Source organism: Ranitomeya imitator, chromosome 1 (assembly GCF_032444005.1).
Source record: "Ranitomeya imitator isolate aRanImi1 chromosome 1, aRanImi1.pri, whole genome shotgun sequence".
In the NCBI taxonomy this organism is placed as follows: domain Eukaryota; kingdom Metazoa; phylum Chordata; class Amphibia; order Anura; family Dendrobatidae; genus Ranitomeya; species Ranitomeya imitator.
In genome coordinates this window covers 779,422,175-779,446,023 of record NC_091282.1, presented here as the reverse complement: position 1 = coordinate 779,446,023, position 23,849 = coordinate 779,422,175, and the positions used below count along the sequence as shown (strand labels likewise).

The 23,849-nt window shown below is 46.6% G+C and overlaps 1 protein-coding gene across 3 annotated transcripts in view; it reads left to right on the top strand.

Moving 5' to 3' along the window:
• Window positions 1-23,849, top strand: part of TTC7B (tetratricopeptide repeat domain 7B) — a 189,856-nt gene that overhangs the window by 156,099 nt on the left and 9,908 nt on the right. The window contains exons 9-20 of one of the 3 annotated variants that reach the window (XM_069736734.1): window positions 1,469-1,606; window positions 1,857-1,940; window positions 2,914-3,018; window positions 4,028-4,145; window positions 4,418-4,475; window positions 4,884-4,956; window positions 7,238-7,398; window positions 13,972-14,088; window positions 14,168-14,265; window positions 16,096-16,242; window positions 18,505-18,558; window positions 20,953-21,093. In XM_069736734.1, the coding sequence (XP_069592835.1) occupies window positions 1,469-1,606; window positions 1,857-1,940; window positions 2,914-3,018; window positions 4,028-4,145; window positions 4,418-4,475; window positions 4,884-4,956; window positions 7,238-7,398; window positions 13,972-14,088; window positions 14,168-14,265; window positions 16,096-16,242; window positions 18,505-18,558; window positions 20,953-21,093 (1,294 nt within the window). Of the gene's footprint in view, window positions 1-1,468; window positions 1,607-1,856; window positions 1,941-2,913; window positions 3,019-4,027; window positions 4,146-4,417; window positions 4,476-4,883; window positions 4,957-7,237; window positions 7,399-13,971; window positions 14,089-14,167; window positions 14,266-16,095; window positions 16,243-18,495; window positions 18,559-20,952; window positions 21,094-23,849 lie in introns of all 3 variants that reach the window. The other 2 variants (XM_069736715.1, XM_069736725.1) reach the window with 2 other exon arrangements.

Sequence of the window (23,849 nt, the reverse complement as noted above, 5' to 3'; positions counted from 1 at the left end):
GCATGTCTGACTGCTGCTCTGTTCAGATGACCCCCAAGTTCCTGTGATTGACCGGACCCCCAGCATCTTGATGCTTATCCTGTGGATGAATGATAAGTTTTGAGAAAAGCCTTTTTAATTAATGTGGAATAAAAAGTTTATCAGCTTTCTAATTTATAGGGGTGTTCTCGTCTTAGTAATTGGTGGTATAGGTCTTTGATAATCCATCATTTAATGATTGCTGGTGGTTCAACCTCTGGGCCCGTCAGTGATCCTGATAATGAAGGGGTCGCTGTGCTGTAGCAGCCGTTATCGGGTTTTCCTCCTCTGAGGGGCTTTCTGGGCCCCCTGCAGCAGTTTGTCTCCAAGTGGATAGAGCTGGATGTCGTTCCCTGCTCAGCCGGGAGCGCTGCTGTGTATAACAGTACTGTGCCTTTTTCATTTTCAGGATTAGTGGGGGTCCCAGAAGTCAGACCCCCATTAATTTAGCATATCCTAGCAATAAGCCAAGATTTAAGTTTTTCAATCCCCCCTTATATTCCATATCTCTCTTTTGTCATGTAGTGAAACGATTCTTGTGAGAGGTTACAATCTATGTCCAGCTGAACTTTCTCGTACAGCTGATGATTTGTTGCAGTGTGTCAGTAAAGATAATTTTTTCTGTCGGGGAGGATGGTACAAATTTCTCATAATGGTGAAATCTCTTACATACTGTATCTGGATTTTTTGCAACAAACCAATCAGCTGTGTAAAAAATTAGATTGGGGGGAATTGTAGCCTCTGGATGTGAGCATCGTTCTCTGTGAGTAAGCAGAAATATTGAAAATGGTGAAGAACTGAAACAGAGAGTTACAGAAGTTTTAATTGGAGGTGAAGTCTTACAAAGAGAATCCTTTTCTTCCTACATCACTGACGATCAGCTCTCATCACGAGTCATCAGGAATGTGCATTGTATGCTGACCATTCCCGTGTGCTACATGGGTAGGTGGCTGTCGATTTTGGTAACTCCTCTATGCCCTAATATGACGTTCACAAGTGGTTCTGTCAGGATGCTACCCAGTACTGGAGGATTTCGGGGTTTTTTTTAGATTCGCTTTTTAATCGCCTCCTAAATTTAGAAGTTTCCATGACAACTGTGGCTTTTCCCAGATTGTTCAGATTGGCTTTGGGTGGGGGCGGGAGGCAGATTGTAAACAGACGCGGCCGCGCCCAGATTCAGGGCTCTTATATAGCCGCTGTGGATGCTTGGCTTTCATTACTGGGCTGCAGATCTGAGCCTGGCACGGACTCCGGGAGCTGTTGCGGCCCCATACTTAACTGAATAAAAGAGGACAATACAATGTCACGTTGTCAAAAATTGTATCCAGTCAGTCTGTCCACCTCTGGGAAAGCTGGGTGATAACCAAATATGGCCCCCATTACTCCACCATTTAATGTGTCTATTAATTTACTGACGTGACGTATTGATCGTTGTTTCATCTTGTCTTAGGCCAACAGGGACGCCGTGCTCAGCCGGATCCCAGAACATAAGAACGATCGGATCATCAGCCTGCAGAGCGCCTCTGTGGTGTACGACCTGCTGACCATTGCGCTGGGGCGGAGGGGGCAGTATGAAATGCTTTCGGAGGTACAGAACACCAGACAATAATAAATAACACCCCCAAAGTATAGTATAAGCCTCAAGAGAGCGGACATGTCATCAGTGTCTACATTGTTGCTTATGCAGCGTCCCAACCTTTATGTGAAAATGATGGATTAGGTCTGATCCAGAGTTCCCCTTTAACCCTCTCGTTGTTTTGGTGGACTCTCTGTCTCTGGACTGTAATGGCACGCTGTATAACGACGGCCTCTGACCTCTCCTGCTTTCCTTCCACCAGTGCTTGGAGAGAGCCATGAAGTTTGCCTTTGAAGAGTTCCACCTCTGGTACCAGTTTGCCCTCTCGCTCATGGCTGCAGGAAAGGTGAGGTCCTCTGCTGCTCCCAGATCGTACAACTTGTGTTAAACGCAGGCTGGCTTTATAGTGATCATTTAGCCCATAACGGTATGATGGACAGGGCTCCCACCTCCATGTTAAGCGGGATGAAAGGGTTGCAATACTCGCTGGAGTAATGTGGTGGTTTTATAGTTTTATCTTTCCACCATGCCATGGACTGAGCTGCAGTACCAGCCCCATAAGTATGGCGCTGTCCAGATAATCAATGGACTGTCCTCCCAGCAAACACTGCAACCCTTCATTTTGCTAACTGTGGGGTCCCCAAGTCCCTTTTTTTTATGTCATTGGAATTCTGTGGCTCCTCAACCATTGGAAAACTAGAAGTGCCAGCACAAGTCCTTAAAGCTTTATATGCTGGAAACTCATGGTTTGCTGACCACTGATGAATGCTAATAAGGTCCTCTCAGCCTCTCGTCCCTTCCTCATGGACCAGATACTGATATAATGCTCGACCTTCAGGCTATGGCCATTATTTTCTGCATTATTGGAATTTCTGGATCTGATTTGGAGATCTAATCCTATAGAGACCCCCTTTACCCTAGGCAATAATCAAGCAAAGCCATCTTTGTAAGTGCGCACTTTTCTGATCATAGTGCCCAATAAACCTGTTGCTGGTCAGCCAGCGAACAAGCAGAGCGATTGCTCTTTTTACACCCTTTTATGAGGGTCCTAAACTGGCCCCAGTCGGCATCACATCGCCCCATTTAAACGAGGAATGTGCTGCCGATAATATGCACATCATATGGGCACCAAACTATTGTATTAACACAGATCGCGCAGAAAAGTCTCAAACCAGTGCCAATCATCAGCGCAGAAATGCTCCTGTGCAAACCGCGAGCACATGTTTCTCTGCTGCTACACTGTTAGCACTTTGCTCTTGTGTTGTGCCGTCTTCCCCTGATTGTCCAGCTCTCTCGTTAAATTTATCTCGTTTTCATAGTCTGCCAGAGCTGTGAAGGTTTTAAAAGAATGTATCCGCCTCAAGCCTGAGGACGCCACCATTCCCCTTCTTGCTGCCAAGCTGTGTATGGGCTCTCTGCACTGGGTAAGCGCCTCTGCAAAGACACGTGGACACCTGTAAGGCTATGTGCCCACATTGCGTTTTTTATGCGTTTCCGCTGCATTTTTGCCGCAGCGGAAACGCTTAAAAGGCTTAAAAAACGCATTCCCATGCAATCCTATGGGATTCTGCAGTTGCTGTGCCCATGCTGCAGCTTTTCCCGCTGCAAAATCGCATAGCGGTAAAATCCGCAGCATGTTCATTATTTCTGCGGAATCACGGCGATTCCAACGCCATAGGATTGCATTGAAATCCTCACTTTACGCATGTGGCTATGCCCACCATGCGTAAAGTGAGCGCTTCATGTGCGGATGGTACCCAGGGTCTGGAGCAGAGGAGACTCTCCTCCAGGCCCTGGGTACAATATTTCTGTAAAAAAAAAAAAAAGAATTAAAATAAAAAATAGGGATTTACTTACCTTCCGATGGCCCCTGGGATCCTCCCGCCTCTCAGCGGTGCACACGGCGGCTTCCGTTCCCAGGGATGCATTGCGCGAATCACCTGAGACAATGTTGCGGTCACGTGATAGTGACGTCACAAAGGTCCTTCGCGCAAAGCATCCCTGGGAACGGAACGTACCGGGAGCGCCGCTGCGGAGATCGGGGGGGCATCTGAAGGTGAGAATAACCATATTTTAAATTTTTTTAATTATTTTTAACATTCTATCTTTTACTATTGATGCTGCATAAGCAGCATCAATGGTAACAAGTTGGTCACACTTGTCAAGCACTATGCTTGACAAGTGTGACCAACCTGTCAATCACTTTTCCAAGCGATGCTTCAAATCGCTTGTAAAAGCGCAAGCATTCTGCAAGCTAAAAACGCTTGCAAAATGCGTTTGTTTCGTGGAAAAACGCATGCGAATTCCACATGAATTTTAACTGCCGCACAGAGTTGCGGAAATGCTGCTGACATTTCCACAGTATTTCTGCAATGTGGGCACGTAACCTAAGTTTCGGTATTTCTTAGGTGACCAATATTTTAATTTTTGTAGATGGAAGAAGCTGAAAGATTCGCCAAAATGGTGGTTGAATGTGCAGAAAAAAGCTCCGAATTCAAAGCCAAAGGTTTCCTGGCCCTGGGTCTGGCGTATAGTTTACAAGCCTCTGATGGTAAGGGGCATTGGCACGCGCTGGTCTAGGGAATGCGTATACTTGTAACCTCTAACCCTGATACTGGTACCAGTCTGGAGACATCGAGAACGGCTCGGCTGCATTGTCGAAGTCTGATGTCTCATCGGAAGCACAAATGTTGCTCCTCTTTTCCGATGCTTTACACTGCATCTCTGCATTTGTTAGTATCAGTGACTACAGCTGATCTGCACCCTGGTCGTCTTGTTGATGGTGCAGGGGGAGGTAAGTAACGTCACATCTCTCTTTTGCAGCGTCTCTGCGTGGTTTGCAGGAAGATCTGCAGAGGAAAGCTCTCCTGGCCTTCCAGCGGTGAGTAATGTGGAGTGTCGGCCTCCATGACACATCCCGTACATACAGACAGCATTTCTACCAAGATAAAATGTACTGAGAATTAATTGCGACCCTGTTCCTATAGATCGTAAAATCACACTATTCCCTGTTATCTGTGTATTATTGCAACACCTCCGGTTGCCGGAGATGATTTGGGTCCACCATGGTCAGAGCCACTCTGTTCTGTGGTTCTGAATTGTACAGGGGGATCCCGAGATAATGCACAACCCCCTTAAGGAATTGTATACAATGGAAATATCGTCTACTGTGCTCAGCACCATCCTGACCTCACAAATGCAAACATCTGACAACTTCCAAAATTTAATGACAACCTGTGATTTGTGCATAGTTAGAATTGTAGTACTCATGCCCGTTTCTGTCACACAGAGCTCACAGCCTGTCACCCACCGACCATCAGGCAGCCTTTTACCTGGCTCTGCAGCTGGCGATATCCCGACAGGTGAGTGACATTGTATATTATAGAGGACCTCAGTGACGGCTGCGCTGCCATCAGCCAACTCCGTAGCCCCTGGATCATAGACTCCAGAGACTGATCCAGTCTTGGTTATACACGACATTAGCATAATTGTATGTATTGGGGTCAGCAGAGGACCGCTTCCTGGGAAGGATTGGCGCAGGCTGTCCCCTCTGTGCTCCTGTCATGGAGCCACTTTGCATATTTCATGTGTGAAGCCGTTTTCAGCTCTTACCAGATGCTTTACATAACCCTAACCCCAGAAAGGCCACCTGCTCTGCTGCTTTCTAGTGCTCCACAGCTTCATCCCCACAGCATCACTCGACGGCTGCAAAACTATGTTGCCTATACCAAGGGGTTAATAGTAACCAGTTACCTCCTGTAATGGTAATATGTCTGACAAGTCAGATACTTAAGACACCGCTGATCTCTAGTGATGGATAGGAGGCATTTTCAGTGATGTCACCGCTGATCTCTGGTGATGGATAGGAGGCATTCTCAGTGATGTCACCGCTGATCTCTGGTGATGGATAGGAGGCATTCTCAGTGATGTCACCGCTGATGTCTATTTCAAAAACCTGACCTGCACATCCAAACATAGACTGAGTGTGAACAGGTGCTGAACCCAGAGTCGCCAACTCGTATATAGTTAAGTAAAAAGGGCAGCACACTGCAGCGCCAAAACATGCAAACTTGAAAACACGAAATTTGAACTGCATTACTGCACTAGAAATACGAAAAATGAGAGCTTTTAGCGCATAAAAATGGCCATATTTATGTGTACCTCGTAGCCACTCTACGGCATCTCTCTTATACGAGGTCCTACGCTTGACCTACCGCATGTTTTGGCGCTGCAGTGTGCTGCCCTTTTTACTTAACTATATACGAGTTGGCGACTCTGGGTTCAGCACCTGTTCACACTCAGTCTATGTTTGGATGTGCAGGTCAGGTTTTTGAAATGTATTCTTTAGCCTTCTGATCGTGCACTCCCCGCCTCCTAGCCACAGGTGTTTTAATTATAGTAGGTCCAATACCCCTCCACAGAGAGAGAGAATTTGAGTCCAAGAAGAGGTTTCACATGTACCCATTCAGATGGAGACGTTTATTCTCAGCGAGGTAGGTCAAGCGTAGGACCTCGTATAAGAGAGATGCCGTAGAGTGGCTACGAGGTACACATAAATATGGCCATTTTTATGCGCTAAAACGTCTCATTTTTCGTATTTCTAGTGCAGTAATGCAGTTCAAATTACGTGTTTTCAAGTTTGCATGTTTTGGCGCTGCAGTGTGCTGCCCTTTTTACTTAACTATATACGAGTTGGCGACTCTGGGTTCAGCACCTGTTCACACTCAGTCTATGTTTGGATGTGCAGGTCAGGTTTTTGAAATGTATTCTTTAGCCTTCTGATCGTGCACTCCCCGCCTCCTAGCCACAGGTGTTTTAATTATAGTAGGTCCAATACCCCTCCACAGAGAGAGAGAATTTGAGTCCAAGAAGAGGTTTCACATGTACCCATTCAGATGGAGACGTTTATTCTCAGCGAGGTAGGTCAAGCGTAGGACCTCGTATAAGAGAGATGCCGTAGAGTGGCTACGAGGTACACATAAATATGGCCATTTTTACGCGCTAAAAGCTCTCATTTTTCGTATTTCTAGTGCAGTAATGCAGTTCAAATTTCGTGTTTTCAAGTTTGCATGTTTTGGCGCTGCAGTGTGCTGCCCTTTTTACTTTACTTAACCGCTGATCTCTAGTGATGGATAGGAGGCATTCTCAGTGATGTCACCGCTGATCTCTGGTGATGGATAGGAGGCATTCTCAGTGATGTCACCGCTGATCTCTAGTGATGGATAGGAGGCATTCTCAGTGATGTCACCGCTGATCTCTAGTGATGGATAGGAGGCATTCTCAGTGATGTCACCTCTGATCTCTAGTGATGGATAGGAGGCATTCTCAGTGATGTCACCGCTGATCTCTAGTGATGGATAGGAGGCATTCTCAGTGATGTCACCGCTGATCTCTAGTGATGGATAGGAGGCATTCTCAGTGATGTCACAGCTGATCTCTAGTGATGGATAGGAGGCATTCTCAGTGATGTCACCTCTGATCTCTAGTGATGGATAGGAGGCATTCTCAGTGATGGCACCTCTGATCTCTAGTGATGGATAGGAGGCATTCTCAGTGATGTCACCGCTGATCTCTAGTTATAGATAGGCGGCACAGATCATTTCTGGTTTTTCCTTTGTAGCCTGTGTTTTTTTGTGACTGTAGATCCCGGAAGCTCTGGGTTATGTTCGTCAGGCTCTCCAGCTCCAGGGTGATGACTCCAACTCCCTCCACTTGTTGGCGCTGCTGCTCTCTGCTCAGAAGCACTACCACGATGCACTGAATATCATGGACATGGCTCTGAGCGAGTATCCAGAGAACTTCATGTAAGTAACAAAATTCAGTGGAAACTTGGACTTGTGTTTTTCGCTCTCCTTAATTTTGTGTCACTCACATCATGTGCAGTCCTGACTCATCCATGTGAATGACGGGAGTGGTTATCGTGAGTGCACAAAGCTGCAGAATATATCACCACTACATAAAAGCTGACAAGCAGGGAAACGTAAAATCAATCCTTTTCCCTAGTGCTGCATCAGCCTCATCTCCCGGACATTCACAGCTCTGACCCCCACAGCTCCTCCTGACCACCTGCCGCTGCAGAATTGTGTTTGCCAATGAAATATTTATTCCCTGCTTTCATCCTTGCTATCACGGTTATCTCATGGTTACCCTCCCGGCCTCAATATGCTTATGTTACCTGAGACCATCCCTTTAAATAATGAATATTAACCAACAGCTCTTCTGTGCACTGGAAATCATCACAATGTGCCATCTGCAGAATATTGTAACCAGAGCTCGGGGCTGGGGCGAAGCGCACGCCGGCTCTTATCCACCAGCTGCGCGGCGACATCATCAGACTCCGCAGGAAGCTAAATCCAGACCTGTATACAGGGCCGTATTTAGAGTTTCTGCTGCCCTAGGCACTTTTAGTGCTGCCTCCCCCTTTGGTGAGTATGACACTATCGGCAGTGACTTTGGCAAAAATCGCTGATGTGAAAGTCGCCTTTTGCAGCAGATCCGACAGTTTTTCCGCATCTGCCGCGTAATGGATCACTTAGGGCAACACTGCGTTCGGCCTCATTCATTCCCTATGGGACTTACAGACATGTGCGGCTCTTGCGGTTTTGCCGCCATCCGGCAAATGCGGTACTTGCAGCAATGAGAAAAAACACTACTAGCAGTGTTTTATGTATCATCGTAAGTGCAAAACCGCAATTGCCGCACATGTTCGCAAGTAGCCATCATTACCTGTCCCTGCACCTTGCTAGCTCATCCCTATCCAACCCTCCCTGACCTAAAACTACACTATAAAGCTTCAGAAAAGCAATTTATTAACTGCCATATTCCTATGATAATGAGGGCTCTAGGCTACGGCGTAGACTGGGACGGGCAGTCTCCGGGTCTCCATCCTCTCTGTGCACACCCTCAGTCCCTGCCTCACTGCCTGTGCACAGACCTCCCTCCACCGCACCCGGTAATCACCGCTCGCAGTAGCATACCAGCAGAGGTGTATCTAGGGTTTCTGGCACCCGGGGAAAGAATTCATTTTGGTGCCCCCCCTCCGCCAAGGACATATGTGATTTGCACACTCAGTCATGTGCCCACGAGCTCCTCTCCCTAATGCTCTCAATGTTCAGTGAAAAACTAAGAGAAGCAGAAGAGAAGCTCGATGTCACAGGACCATAAGAGTATGTGTCCACGTTCAGGATTGCATCAGGATTTGGTCAGGATTTTTCATCAGTATTTGTAGCCAAAACCAGGAGTGGAACAATTAGAGGAAAACTATAATAGAACCATATGCTCCACTTCTGTATTTATCACCCACTCCTGGTTTTGGCTACAAATACTGATGTAAAATACTGACCAAATCCTGATGCAATCCTGAACGTGGACACACACCCTAAGTCTGAAAAATCGCATATGAGTGACGTGTCCATGTGACGACTACTGGAACTTGCAGAGCTGAATCCTGACATCGCAGCTTCTGAATTCTCACAACGCATGCACTGCACTTTTAGGATTCTCCCTTGCCGGTGGACGGTCATGTCAGCACAAGTATGTGATTTGTAGACTTCTGACCACATTCTGACTAGATGTGCCCGGCCTCGCTCAGTTCATTTTCATTGACGGAGGTCACGCATGTCTAGTCAGCACGTGATCGCATTAATGTAAATCCCCAGCATGAGAGAATCCTGACAGCGTGCAGTGTGCACTGTGAGAATTCAGAAGTCTGCAGTCACAAAGAATGACTGCAGACTCATCACAAGCCTGGACATCCCCTTTAAAAGGGACTCTGTCACCTGAATTTGGAGGGAACAATTTTCAGCCATAGGGGCGGGGCTTTCGGGTGTTTGATTCACCCTTTCCTTACCCGCTGGCTGCATGCTGGCTGCAATATTGGATTGAAGCTCATTCTCTGTCCTCCATAGTACACGCCTGCGCAAGGCAAGATTGCAGATTGTGCAGGTACAGTATGTACTACGGAGGACAGAGAATGAGCTTCAATCCAATATTGCAGCCAGCATGCAGCCAGCGGGTATGGAAAGGGTGAATCAAACACCCGAAAACCCCACCCCTATGGCTGAAAATTGTTCCCTCCAAATTCAGGTGACAGTGTCCCTTTAAATCTCCTAACATATATAAAAACATGAGAGTTAGCATCACAAATAACATTTACATCCAGGTACCTGATAGATGACGTCGCCTCTGGAGCCGTTCTCCTTTTCTTCATCTTGTCCAGACCCCATGATGAGTTTTCTCATCCACAGCCGTCTCTGCAGACTTCCATCTTCGCCGCTCTTTTGCAGAAAGTCTCCACATGACGCCCTTAAAGATACAAGTGTCATTATAATGCTCCTAAATAAAAAATTGCCCCTCACTATATTGTCTGCACAAAGTATGACCCCCACACTGTCCCTCTTATGGTACATGCTCTTCACACTGTCCTCTCCTTTCTATACCAGTCCCCTCTTCACACTGTCCTCTCACACTGTGTCCCCCTTATAGGGCCCAGTATTTATACTCCATATTTATACTCCATCCTCCCACACTGCGTTCATGCCTCCCCCATCCTCCCACCCTGCGTTCATGGCTCCCCCATCCTTCTCCCCTGCAAGCATGGCTCCCCCATCCTCCCACTCTGCGTTCATGGCTCCCCATCCTTCTCCCCTGCGTTCATGGCTCCCCCATCCTTCTCCCCTGCGTTCATGGCTCCCCCATCCTCCCACTCTGCGTTCATGGCTCCCCCATCCTCCCACTCTGCGTTCATGGCTCCCCCATCCTCCCACTCTGCGTTCATGGCTCCCCATCCTTCTCCCCTGCGTTCATGGCTCCCCATCCTTCTCCCCTGTATGCACGGCTCCCCATCCTTCTCCCCTGTATGCACGGCTCCCCATCCTTCTCCCCTGTATGCACGGCTCCCCATCCTTCTCCCCTGTGTGCACGGCTCCCCATCCTTCTCCCCTGTGTGCACGGCTCCCCATCCTTCTCCCCTGTGTACATGGCTCCCCATCCTTCTCCCCTGTGTGCACGGCTCCCCATCCTTCTCCCCTGTGTGCACGGCTCCCCAACCTTCTCCCCTGTGTGCACGGCTCCCCATCCTTCTCCCCTGTGTACATGGCTCCCCATCCTTCTCCCCTGTGTGCACGGCTCCCCATCCTTCTCCCCTGTATGCACGACTCCCCATCCTCCCCTGTATGCACGGCTCCCCATCCTTCTCCCCTGTATGCACGGCTCCCCATCCTTCTCCCCTGTGTGCACGGCTCCCCATCATTCTCCCCTGTATGCACGACTCCCCATCCTTCTCCCCTGTATGCACGGCTCCCCATCCTTCTCCCCTGTGTGCACGGCTCCCCATCCTTCTCCCCTGTGTGCACGGCTCCCCATCCTTCTCCCTTGTGTGCACGGCTCCCCATCCTTCTCCCTTGTGTGTACGGCTCCCCATACTTCTCCCTTGTGTGCACGGCTCCCCATCCTTCTCCCTTGTGTGTACGGCTCCCCATCCTTCTCCCCTGTATGCACGGCTCCCCATCCTTCTCCCCTGTATGCACGGCTCCCCATCCTTCTCCCCTGTATGCACGGCTCCCCATCCTCCTCCCCTGTGTGCACGGCACCCCACTTTTTTCCCTGTCATACTTACCTCTCACCGGCGCGCAGCACAGAACTTCCTGGCATCTCAGCGTCTTCCTTCCTGTCTTCAGCGGTCACATGGTAGCGCTAATTAAGGGTGATGAATATGCGCATATTCATCACCCTTAATGATCGGTACCATGTGACCGCTGAAGACAGGACGGCGCTGAGACGCAGTTGCAGCCACCGCTGGAGGAAGGTGAGTATTACGTCTTCAGGGAGGGAGGGAGGGGGGCGGGAAGGAGGGAGGAGGGGGGGGCGGGAAGGGGGGAGGGAGGAGGGGGGGCGGAAACTTGACCCCGGAGTTTTATAAAATAAAATAAAAAAAAAAAAGGAAAAAACCTAGCTCAAGGGCGCCCCCCCGCATCCCGCCGCCCTAGGCACGTGCCCTCAAGTGCCTAGTGGCAAATACGGCCCTGCCTGTATAGATATTGTGATATCCTGCTCCGTAGGACCCGTGGTATATAGCAATGCTATTAACAATGAAGCTCACATTACCATCATTACAGGGTATTATCATGTGTGGCTGACATTGTATTATACTGCAGCTCCATCAGTCATCAGATCATGTCAGACTGTCCCAAAAAATGATCCTTGGAAAGCTGAGTGATCGCTATCATGGGTGCTACTGTGTACATACATCAAATCGCTGATCACGAGTTACAGTGGGGACAGAAAGTATTCAGACCCCTTTGAATTTTTCACTCTTTGTTTCATTGCTGCCATTTTGCAAATTCAAAAAAGTTCATTTTTTCTCATTAACCCCTTAATGACCGCCAATACGTCTTTTAACTGACCTGAGATATAAGAGAATAGCCTCCCCATACAGATGACAATCCAGCATCTGTCGGCTGTACACTATAGCTGACAACTTGCTGTATCAGCCACGATCAGTATTTGCACCTTCTAAATCTGTTTAACCCCTTAGATGCTGCTGTCAATAGTGACTACATCATTATAAATGGTTAACAGAGTGTGGGGGCTTCTTCTTTATCCCAATTGGTGCCCTCAGATCATGATTTTGTGGTCCTGATGTTTGCGATGGCAATTCATGACCAAAGAGCGGCCTTAGAGTCTGACGGCTATAGTAATCTGTTTAGAAGTTAGCAACATTTAGGTGGTAAAAATACACATTTTCATTTTTGTCATGCCACTTTGCATTAATTCCTGTAAAGCACCTGAAGGGTTAATAAACTACCTGACAGCAGTTTTCAATATGTTTAGAGGTGCTGTTTTTAAAATGGTATCACATTTGGGGGTTTCCCAATATATGGGACCCCTAAAGGCACTTCAAACATGGATAAGTCCCTAAAAAAATAAATGTGGTAAATTTCCTTGAAAAAATGAAAAATTGCTGCTACATTTTTAAACCTCCTAAAATGCTAACAAAATAAAATAACATTTTACAAATGGTGCTGATGTAAAGCAGACATGTGGGAAATGTTATTTATTAATGGTTTGCTGTTGTATGACTATCTGGATTAAAGGGATAATCATTCAAATTTAGAAAATTGCTAATTTTTTAACATTTTTCTCAAATTTTTTATATTTTTTATAAATAAACACAAAAAATGTTGAACTAAATTTACCATTATCATAAAGTATAATGTGTCACGAAAAAACAATCTCAAAATCACTGGGATTTGTTGAAGCGTTGCAGAGTTATTACCACATAAAGTGACACTGGTCAGATTTCAAAAATTTGACTCGGTCACTAAGGGGTTAATGTACACTTTGCTCCCCATCTTGACTGAAAAAAAACAGAAATGTAGTAATTTTTGCCAATTTATTAAAAAAGAAAAACTGAACTATCACATGGCCATAAGTATTCAGACCCTTTGCTCAGTATTGAGTAGAAGCACCATTTTGAGCTAGTACAGCCATGAGTCTTCTTGGGAATGATGCAACAAGTTTTTCACACCTGGATTTGGGGATCCTCGGCCATTCTTCCTTGCAGATCCTCTCCAGTTCTGTCAGGTTGGATGGTGAACGTTGGTGGACAGTCATTTTCAGGTCTCAAGAGATGCTCAATTGGGTTTAGGTCAGGACTTTGGCTGGGCCAGTCAAGAATGGTCACAGAGTTGTTCTGAAACCACTCCTTTACTATTTTAGCTGTGTGCTTAGGGTCATTGTCTTGTTGGAAGGTGAACCTTCGGCCAAGTCTGAGGTTCAGAGCACTCTGGAAGAGGTTTTCATCCAGGATATCTCTGTACTTGGTCGCATTCATGTTTCCTTCAATGACAACCAGTCATCCTGTCCCTGCAACTGAAAAACACCCCCATAGCATGATGCTGCCACCACCATGTTTAACTGTTGGCATTGTATTGGGCAGGTGATGAGCAGTGCCTGGTTTTCTTCACACATACCGCTTAGATTTATCACCAAAAAGGTCTATCTTCGTCTCATCTTATTTCTCATAGTCTGGGAGTCCTTCATGTGTTTTTAGCAAACTCTATGCGGGCTTTCATATGTTCATACGTCTTGCACTGAGGATCAAAAGGAAATGGACAGCATGTGACTTAAATATGAGTGTCTGAGCAAAGGGTCTGAATACTTATGACCATGTGATATTTCAGTTGTTCTTTCTTAATAAATTTGCAAAAATTACTACATTTGTGTTTTGTTTTTTTTTAGTCAAGATGGGGTGCAGAGTGTACATTAATCAGAAAAAATGAACTTTTTTGAATTTACCAAATGTTTTCTGTGGGTTACAGCAGCTTTTATCTCTCCTTGTTCACGTTTTTCTTTTGTCTCTGTCTTTTCTCTTGTAGATTGCTATTTACCAAGATGAAGCTGGAGTCTTTGTGCCGGGGGCCAGATGAGGCGCTCTTGTCCTGTAAGCATATGCTGCAGATCTGGAAGTCCTGTTACAACCTCACTAATCCCAGGTATATGTGTGTAGAGCTGATGGGGCTCCTCGAGGCCCCTACACGCCCTAGTATTATAAACCCTTGTTGCTTCTGGCAGTGACTCCGGACGCGGCAGCAGTTTACTGGACAGAGCCATCGCCGACCGGAGGCAGCTGAACACGATCACCCTGCCGGACTTCAGTGACCCGGAGACAGGTGAGGAGGACCCCTGTCCCCTCCAGTCCCGTGCCTCATATTTGCCCTGCTCTGAGGGGGCAGCTCGACACAAGGATTAGAGTTGAGCAAATTTGATCGGGTCCCTCCTTATTCGGCAAGCTATAGCGCAGAGGGAACCTGGATCGCTCCTGCTGATCAGCTGTCCGGCGCCGTAGCTACATGTATCGTGGCTGTGTCACTGTCACAGCACATGCATGGAGAGCCTGTTTGTTGACAGCTGATCAGCCGGCACGCTCCATGTATCCCGGTTCCCTTTGCAGCTTATTCGATAAGCGCTGTAGCTTGCCGAATAAGCAGGGACCCGATCAAATTCGCTCAACTCTAATAAGGAAGTCTATATCTGCAGCACATTCTCCCTGGGTGAAATACTCTGCACAGCCTCATTACTTTACACTTTGGGGAATAATTATGTCAGTGTTTCACATTTCGGGAAATCAATTAATCCTTTCCTATTGTTGAGTGCCTGTATACTCTTCGCCCCCACCTTTCCGTCATACTTGTCTTTCCTCCTCTCACACTTTTCTTGAATACTCCATGATGCTGTGGTCGAATTTCACAGTGGATCTCATTGTTACCGAGCTTTTAGTATTTTACATCAGTTTCTGTATAAGAAAAAGTTCTGCAACTTTCTAATAATCATTTTCAGCGCTCTGTCATATTCAAGATCTCTGTCTGCTTTTACTGAATGTTTCTATTCAGAGGCTGAAATCCGTCCTCTTGGGGTTCTGTTCACAGTTACATTGTTTCTGTGCAGGTAAATTATTGCATTTACTGGATCACAGTTGTAACAAACCCTCAGATGTGAGTAGATTTACATGGGTTGTGAGCCACTGTTTGGAAGGAAGAATGTTTCCATTCAGTGACCGCAAGCAAAACTCTTGAAATTTTTGTGATAAAAATGGAGCCGTGTGAATTGGAAGTTGCTGAATTTTTCTTTTTCGATAGTTAGGTGTTATTTACGGATATCGACTCCTTATCTTGGCTTAGTCTAATATATTACCTGTAACCTCCCTTGTTGCTTTGTTACCACTCCCTTGACACCTTCCACCATGTTGTCATCTTTTCATATCATCCTCCAGATTTCTCTGCATCCCCTCCCTGATCACCTCCGCATCCTATGTGAGTCACGTGGTCTCTTTCGCTCCTGAGCATTAATATGAGGCCATCTGTCAGGGCCCGAGCTGCAGCCAGGATGTCATCACCAGATGTCAGTAAATTTGCTTGCTCACAGCGTACGATGTCAGTACAACCAGTCACACTCAATACCATGAGTACGATCACTTGTGGGAACCTCACGATTGCACACACAAGGAGGAACAATGCGCCCTTGCGCTCCTTTCAAATATTGATGAATTGAGTGTCAGCACACATGCACGATTTGGGTTTTCATAGTAAGTATTAGCCCCCAATCATATCACGCAACCTCCCTGGCTAAAGTGGGTCTGGATCAGGATGGCGTTTTATGTTTTAAATGTAATCATTGAATTCTCCCATTCACTGACAGTAAGCACTGATTTTAAAAGTGAGAGAGCATAAGTTTATGGGAAAGTTGCAGAAATTATAACACAGTGATCACTAATGCACCCCTCTGGTATGATAGGCCAAGAGAGATCATGTGACCTTTTCTGTGACACGTGGCCAATGATTTGCATGCTTTTATGGCAGAAAGTTGCCCTTCCGGCCGCCATCCTTTGACCAGGTAGAGATGCATTATTGGTCGGGCTCCAGCCCCTCTGCATGGGCCTCCAGCTCCTCTCTGCCGGACTCCTGTCTGTGTCCTTCATCCTTCTCTCTTGCTTTGTCTTTTAGCATCTGACTCCTCTTCCCTTTCGAGACCAGAATCTCCTCTCCACCTGTTTGTCTCCTCTCATCTACCTCATCCACCTTCCAAAACCGACCCTATAACCAGGTCCCCTGCCAGCGCTGAGCTCACCTCAGGGCCCGAACCTCCTCACTGTAAACTGGTTTCCTGCTCTGAACTGTTGTTCCCTTTTGTCCCTTTATTTTCTGTTAATCTGCAAACTGGACTCAAAAATCTGAGATGGTTAATTTCTTAGTCACCATTAAAAATGAGAAAACTGTTTTTAGAGATTGTTTTTCTAAGTGTAGATATGAGTGTGTGAAGTTACAGGCCCCAAGCCTGAGGCTTCCCTACTGAAAGGTTTGGCTTCCTGCTAGGTGCATTATAGGGATGATTGCCCTCCTCGTCACCATGTTCATTCTCCCTACCATATACAAGTGCTTCTCACAAAATTAGAATATCATCAAAAAGTTAATTTATTTCAGTTCTTCAATATAAAAAGTGAAATTGATATATTCTATAGAGTCATTACAAACAGAGTGATCTATTTCACGTGTTTATTTCTGTTAATGTTGATGATTATGGCTTACAGCCAATGAAAACCCAAAAGTCATTATCTCAGTAAATTAGAATAATTAACAAAAAACACCCGCAAAGGCTTCCTAAGTGTTTAAAAAGGTCCCTTAGTCTGTTTCAGTAGCTCCACAATCATGGGGAAGACTGCTGACTTGACCGATGTCCAGAAGGCAGTCATTGACACACTCCACAAGGAGGGTAAGCCACAAAAGGTCATTGCTAAAGAAGCTGGCTGTTCACAGAGTGCTGTATCCAAGCATATTAATGGAAAGTTGAGTGGAAGGAAAAAGTGTGGTAGAATAAGGTGCACAAGCAACCGGGGTAACCTCAGCCTTGAAAGAATTGTTAAGAAAAGGCCATTCAAAAATTTGGAGGAGATTGACAAGGTGTGGACTGCTGCTGGAGTCATTGCTTCAAGAGCCTCCACACACAGACGTATCCAGGACATGGGCTACAAGTGTTACATTCCTTCTGTCAAGCCGCTCATGACCAATGGACAATGCCAGAAGCATCTTACCTGGGCCACAGAGAAAAAGAACTGGACTGTTCTCAGTGGTCCAAGGTGTTGTTTTCAGATTAAAGTAAATTTTGCATTTCATTTGGAAATCAAGGTCCCAGAGTCTGGAGGAAGAGTGGAGAGGCCACAATCCAAGCTTCTTGAGGTCTAATGTGAAGTTTCCACAATCGGTGATGGTTTGGGAGCCATGTCATCTGCTGGTGTAGGTCCACTGTGTTTTATCAAGACCAAAGTCAGCGCAGCCGTCTACAAGGACATTTTAGAGCACTTCACGCTTCCCTCTGCCGACAAGCGTTTTAGAGATGGAAATGTCATTCTCCAGCAGGACTTGGCACCTGTCCACACTGCCAAAAGTACCAATACCTGGTTTAAAAACTACAGTATCACTATGCTTGATTGGCAGCAAACTCACCTCACCTTAGCCCCCATAGAGAATCTATGGGGTATTGTCAAGAGGAAGATGAGAGACGCCAGACCCAACAATGCAGACGAGCTGAAGGCTACTATCAAAGCAACCTGGGCTTCCATAACACCTCAGCAGTGCCACTGGCTGATCGCCTCCATGCCACGCCGCATTGATGCAGTAATTGATGCAAAAAGAGCCCTGACCAAGTATTGAGTGCATTTACTGGACATACATTTCAGTAGGCCAACATTTCTGATTTTAAAATAATTTTTCAAGCTGGTGTTATAAAGTATTCTAATTTACTGAGATAATGACTTTTGGGCTTTCATTGGCTGTAAGCCATAATCATCAACATTAACAGAAATAAACACTTGAAATAGATCACTCTGTAATGACTCTTTATAATATAGGAGTTTCACTTTTTGTATTGAAGAACTGAAATAAATTAACTTTTTGATGATAATCTACCGTAATTTAGTGAGAAGCACCTGTATTAGTATTTGTGGACACTGCTGAATGCTGTCGTCCTCAGTACTTGGCAGTAGTGCAGCCTCAGGCTTTGGGCCTGTAACTTCACAATGTCATATCTCGGCTTAGAAAACAAATAATGAAAAACGGATTTGGCTTATGTAATCTTGGTTTGTCATAGAAGGACAGACATTCAGGTAATGGTAAAATATCAAGCGTCAACCTGCTCAGCTTTAGCAATTTTGTTTCTTAAAGGGACAGGACAATTTTTTGTTCAGGAGGTCTGACCTTAGGTATCGAACTGGCTCACTGGCTTTGTGCCTCAGACATTATTTTTGCAGATTCCTCAGAAAATATAGGTTTTGTTTGGGGGAAGTTGGGGGCTGATTTTGTTTGCAGTGATGCTTGTGCATTCTCTTTTAATTTGTGATTTGTACCCAGTGTTTGAAGGGCGCTCTCCAGACATCCCCCACTCTCATGGTTTTGACTCCATGTTTTCTGTTTGTAAGTAATGCTGGCTAGTGTCTCGCTTTGCAACCGGCCTGTCCTTTTTAGCAGTCACGTGATGTGTCAAGTATATACTGCCTGCCGTACCCTTCTTTGCCAGACAGGGGCGCCAGTCTTTTTTTATTTTGTTATATCTGCCTCCACAACTCACCACTGGCAGGTGACGGCTGTAAACTGAGCGAGTTGTTAAGAGGCCTAAATACTGTTGGACTGGCCCTTTAATTATTAAAGAGACAGTATTCATTTACAAAAGCTTCAGTGTACTGTTATTTTAGGAGGGCTCTTTACTTAATAATAACGGCGCTCTTGCGTTGCAGCATTTTTATTCGGACCTGCTACGCCTGTTACATATGTGCAGCTTATAACGTGATGACACGTATGTTCCTACAAACGTTACGTGACAGTCCGCGATGCAACTTCTGAACTTGATGCTGAGACAGTGAATGTCCTCTGTGTATGAGCCGAGAATCATGGTTGCACAATTTATTTTTCCTAATGAGATTGAAGCTGCATCTCGTTCCTCCCCATCACTTTTGCAGCATTTTTTTTTTGCTGTAAATAGTGTTCCACCCCCAATCGAGTTACATGAGCTTAAAGGGTGTGTACACTAATACAATCAATTCTTTAATTTGCTACAGTTAACTACTGCCGGTTTCTGCTTACAGCTCGGATGCAGACTTATGTGTAACAGACTGCATAAACACCCCCAGATCCTGCTGTCATGTGCTGCTACACTCCTGCAGAGAGTAGAAGATGGAGTGTAGTAAGCCAGAATTACTGGTCACGTGACTAAAAAACTTTGTGTGGCTTCGCTGCGCTGTTATCCGGTTACTGAGGCACAGACAAGTTGCGTAAATTAAAGTCCACGTGGCCCAAAAATTCCAACATCATTTAATTTTTGCAACAATCATAATGTAACCCCATCAGCAATGACACCCTGATCTTCAGCCTGACTAGATGACACAGGGTTTGTTTGTAGTTTGACCCCATCACTCTGCAACGGAGCTGTATACACAGAAAAGTAAGACTTTTAATTGTGACTATTTGCAAAGTTGTTTTATATTTATTTTTGGATGCAATGATGAATTGTAGTCGCTGCGCCCTCTAATTTCTCCATCTTTGGGTGTCTACTGTCTTTTTAATACAGATAAGGAATCTGATTGATTCGTAGATATAAAAGACTGTCGGTCTGCAGCACGCCGCATGCCACAGAAGCTGCATTACCTGCGTGTCTGCCTGCACCACCGCATGCACCTTGTGGTTTGTTGCTGCCTATCCTCGACTGAATCTGTTGCAGTCACAGAGTTTTTAGTGTGTTCCTCCTGGGAATAGAGTGCTGTGAGTCTGTAAATTGCTGGTTATGCCTCGATACACCTGTGCTGCTCGCGAGTCTGCTGCATCTGCACCGTCACTGGAGCTCCCATTACACCTCATTATCAATGTCTCCGATTCGTCGATCAGTCCTGGAGATGTTCCGTCTGGCACCTCCGGGACTCTGTCCAGACGTGGGGCTCTGACTGGGCAGAAGATGCCATTACAGACCTCGGTTGTCGCTGTGCCGCTCTGAGCTTGGCATTCTTCCGGAGCCTGCAGCACAATCCATCTGTAGAGTTTCTGCAATTTGGAATCTGCAAATTGCAAAAACCCTGTGGCGTTGAGAGGGTAAAAAGGTAAAGGAAACAAGTCTGGATGAGATGCTCAACTGAAAACACAACCTTGGGGCTCTGAGACCAGTACAGGGAGTAGTATGCAAGTATGAGGTGTGAGGCTCGTGGTACCTCAGTCTTCAGGGATGTCTCTAGCTCCCCCGCAGCCGCCGTTCCCATAAATCTGGGCTCTTCCTGCACAGCATCCCCCACCTTCCCATGCACGGCTGCCAGATTGCTGCAGAACATGATCTCGTATACCTTGTCGTCCCAATGAGTCAGAAGTCACCTTCCCTGCGTCATTTCTCACGCTGGATCATTTCCTAGAGCAATCCGGACCACCAGCGGGAGGCGCTGCAGATTGAAGAGGGACCCCAAGGTGCAAAATCCATGGAGGGTCTTCCACTGCTAAAGTTTAAGTGGGGTGCAGCACTTACCATTTATATAAATTGTAGGGATATTCCATTTAGTACAAAGACCATGACATTTCCTGCCTGTGCGCTGATCAGCTTGGATAATGACAGCTATGTGTGGTTAGTGATGTGGGTGTAAGAGGAAGATGATGGGGTTAGCACTAAGCTTCTCGCCCTTCTCCAGGTAAGTTAATGGCTGATCTGGCACGATCAAGGGCTTCACGCCTGTGTGTGTGTGTCCAGCACGGACCGGGTCACTGCACGCAATGGATAAGTGGCATCTATCTGCACATGGCTCCGCTTCTCTCCGACATCTCTTTTTACCTCCGTAGGTTCTGTGCACGCCACGTCCATCGCAGCATCACGCGTAGAGCAGGCCCTTTCTGAAGTGGCCTCTTCATTGCAAAGCAGCGCCCCGAAGCAAGGCCCGCTGCACCCATGGATGACCCTGGCGCAGATCTGGCTTCATGCAGGTAACGTCCATTTATCGCTCTCATCTTGGATACGACCAGAAGAGCATTATAGGGAGGGATAGGTGGTAAATGGTAGATATTAAACTGATAAGAAATGACAATCTGTGTCTAGACTGATACATTGTAACAACACCTCAGCTTATGAATGATATCGAGTTTATTAGAAGAGTTGCACAACTCGATGATTGTATGTTGTTCGCTGGACGCCGGCACTTTAAGATCAGCTCTTTTCACGTCCGTCAGTACGAATCCTCCCCATGGCTTCTGTCAGTCTGACCTTGTTACAGTGACAGAGATCTGTTCGGAAACAGTGATAGGAGACTTCCCCGGGCCGGCTGAAATTTCACCTCCCGACTCTTTAGCGCACAACAACCTTTTGCCCTTTCGTCGTCCTCATCATGGTTTCACACAGGGACGATGGAATTACAGCGGCTCCATGTGAAGCTGCGCCGTCTGGATGCCCAAATCTCACTGAGCAGTGCTCAGTCACCCTGCCATGTGATGGCCAGAAGTAAACCAGCCCTTTAAATATATCCAGGTCGCTCAGTGCTGTCTTCAGAGCTGCAGGTCCTGTTGGCTTTTTTGTTTTGGAAAGAAAGCTAAAAATTGCTTGAAGGTGGGTGGTTAATTCCAGCTTGTTGCCGCTTCTGATTATAGTATTTACATTGGCGCCTATTCATAGCGGCACAGCCAGCATAGCGTGTATCCCTTCGGGTGATTGATGGCGAGCGCCATTTCCAGGTTTGGGAGTGGAAGATGCTCTAAGATATCAAGAGGCCTCAGCCAGTATGATAATGGTACAGTGCGCCCGCAATCCTAGCCGCAGTCCGTCGTCAGACACTAGGGGTCGCTGCTTATTAAAGGGATGTGCACAGCAATAGAGCGCCGCTGATCACAATGATCTCCCTGATTTATTGCCTTAAACTTCATCAGATGTTCTGCAACTTTGCAATGTACTTAGCATTTCAGTTTCTCGCTATTTTTAAAATCTCTGCTTGCTTCCTGTGAATGGAAGGTTCAACCGATGACCTTATCAGGAGCTGCGGCTCAATTGTCTACCCTGTCTTGGTAGTTTATCAGATGGGATTGTCTAGACTGAATACAACTGTGACAAATCCTCAGCCATGTGAGCGGGACAGACCTCGGGGGTGGGTACGGTGCCCACCTACTGCAGAGAGCGTTACCGGCGCTCAGGGTGCGTCATCTTAAAAGCATTTTTACACTTTTCCGATATACAAGCCGGATACATTTTGTTGACACATATTTGCGATGTGATCGCTCTTGGATCCTTGTGTGATGGCAGAGCAACAATCACGGCAGACGTGGCGAGGTTTGGCCATGGTGGTTATTAAAGACGCAGGTAAGTCATCAGGAGATTGATGACAAATTGCGATCAGCGAGTGAGCGGCTCACCTTACACCCCGCGCACAAGGCGTTAGCTGCTGTGTATTATTCATCAGGTGACCCCGGGGCCCGATAACATTACCAGATAACTGCGCTCAGAAGACAAAGCTCAAAATGCTGCCGGGGCACAGACGATCACAAGAGCCATTACAGGGCGCCAATCCGTGTGGGCACCAAACCCCCATAGACATTGTGTATTCACAGCAGCCTTTCCATGAATACCTTTATTGCCAACATTGCAATTCCCTCACAATTTACTGTTCACTTCTCAGCAATTTTCCTGACAGCATCCGACAATCGCTTTAATTGTAACTCCACCAAGTGATTGAAAACTGCGGCAGGACCGCTCCAGGAACTCAGATTGGGGTCCTGTCTGCACCCTGAATCTCCCCCGCGGCGAGCAGGAAGAACTCAATGTTAGGGAGTTGCTATATGAGCTAAATGATGGCGTATTAAACGCGTAGATGGAGACACATCGGACCCTCCAGCCTCCACTCTTTCCAGTCATTTGACATTTCAGCTCGTTGCTGGAGGAGGTGGAGGTGTGAAAATATTTCATGGTCGCACAGACAGAAGAAATCGCACATTCTTGGGCGTCGGCTGAACCAGTGCTTCCACTAATGGCTTTCATATGCAGCAGAGCTGGATGAGTAATGGTGAAAGCCTGAGCAGACCCAGCTTTTCCAGTCATGTAATACTGCAGTATGCCACCCTTGCCTGTGATATGCTCCCTGCCTCCCACAATGTGCCCCATCCCCCAAATTCTGACCCTTGGCTACTGCGACTTTCCCTCTGGCTACTGTGACATTCCCCCCAGCTCCCCTGTCATGCTTTTGTGACGTTTTTCCCCCCAGATCCTGTAAGATGCCCCCTGGATCATGCACTGCGGTGCAACATGTTGATCGTGCCATTCTGCACTCTGAAAGCTGCATTGTAAGCTGCGACCTTTACGTTCTGTGCTCCCCCCGTCACCCCCACCCCCGTGGTGGCACTGTCAGGGACTTTCACCCTCTTCATTGACATACAATATTTGCTCTGTTCTGCCAGTCCCTGCCCTGTGCACCAGCCGCTGCTTATCTGAACGACTGTACAGGAATGTGCATAGTTTGGCGTTCAGAGGCAAAGGAGGGCGACACCATTACATTCTCACACCATGAAGACTTTGCCGATAACGATCATTGATGTCATAGTGAAGTTATCACATTATATGGGAATAGCAGTTATATCATTCTACTATGTCCCATCATGTACTGAACTCGCCAGAAACAACGTCCCGATATTATCATCAGTTACCTTGTACAGGCCACTGAGCAACAGAAATACCGCACAACACTGCAAATTAAGTGCACCCA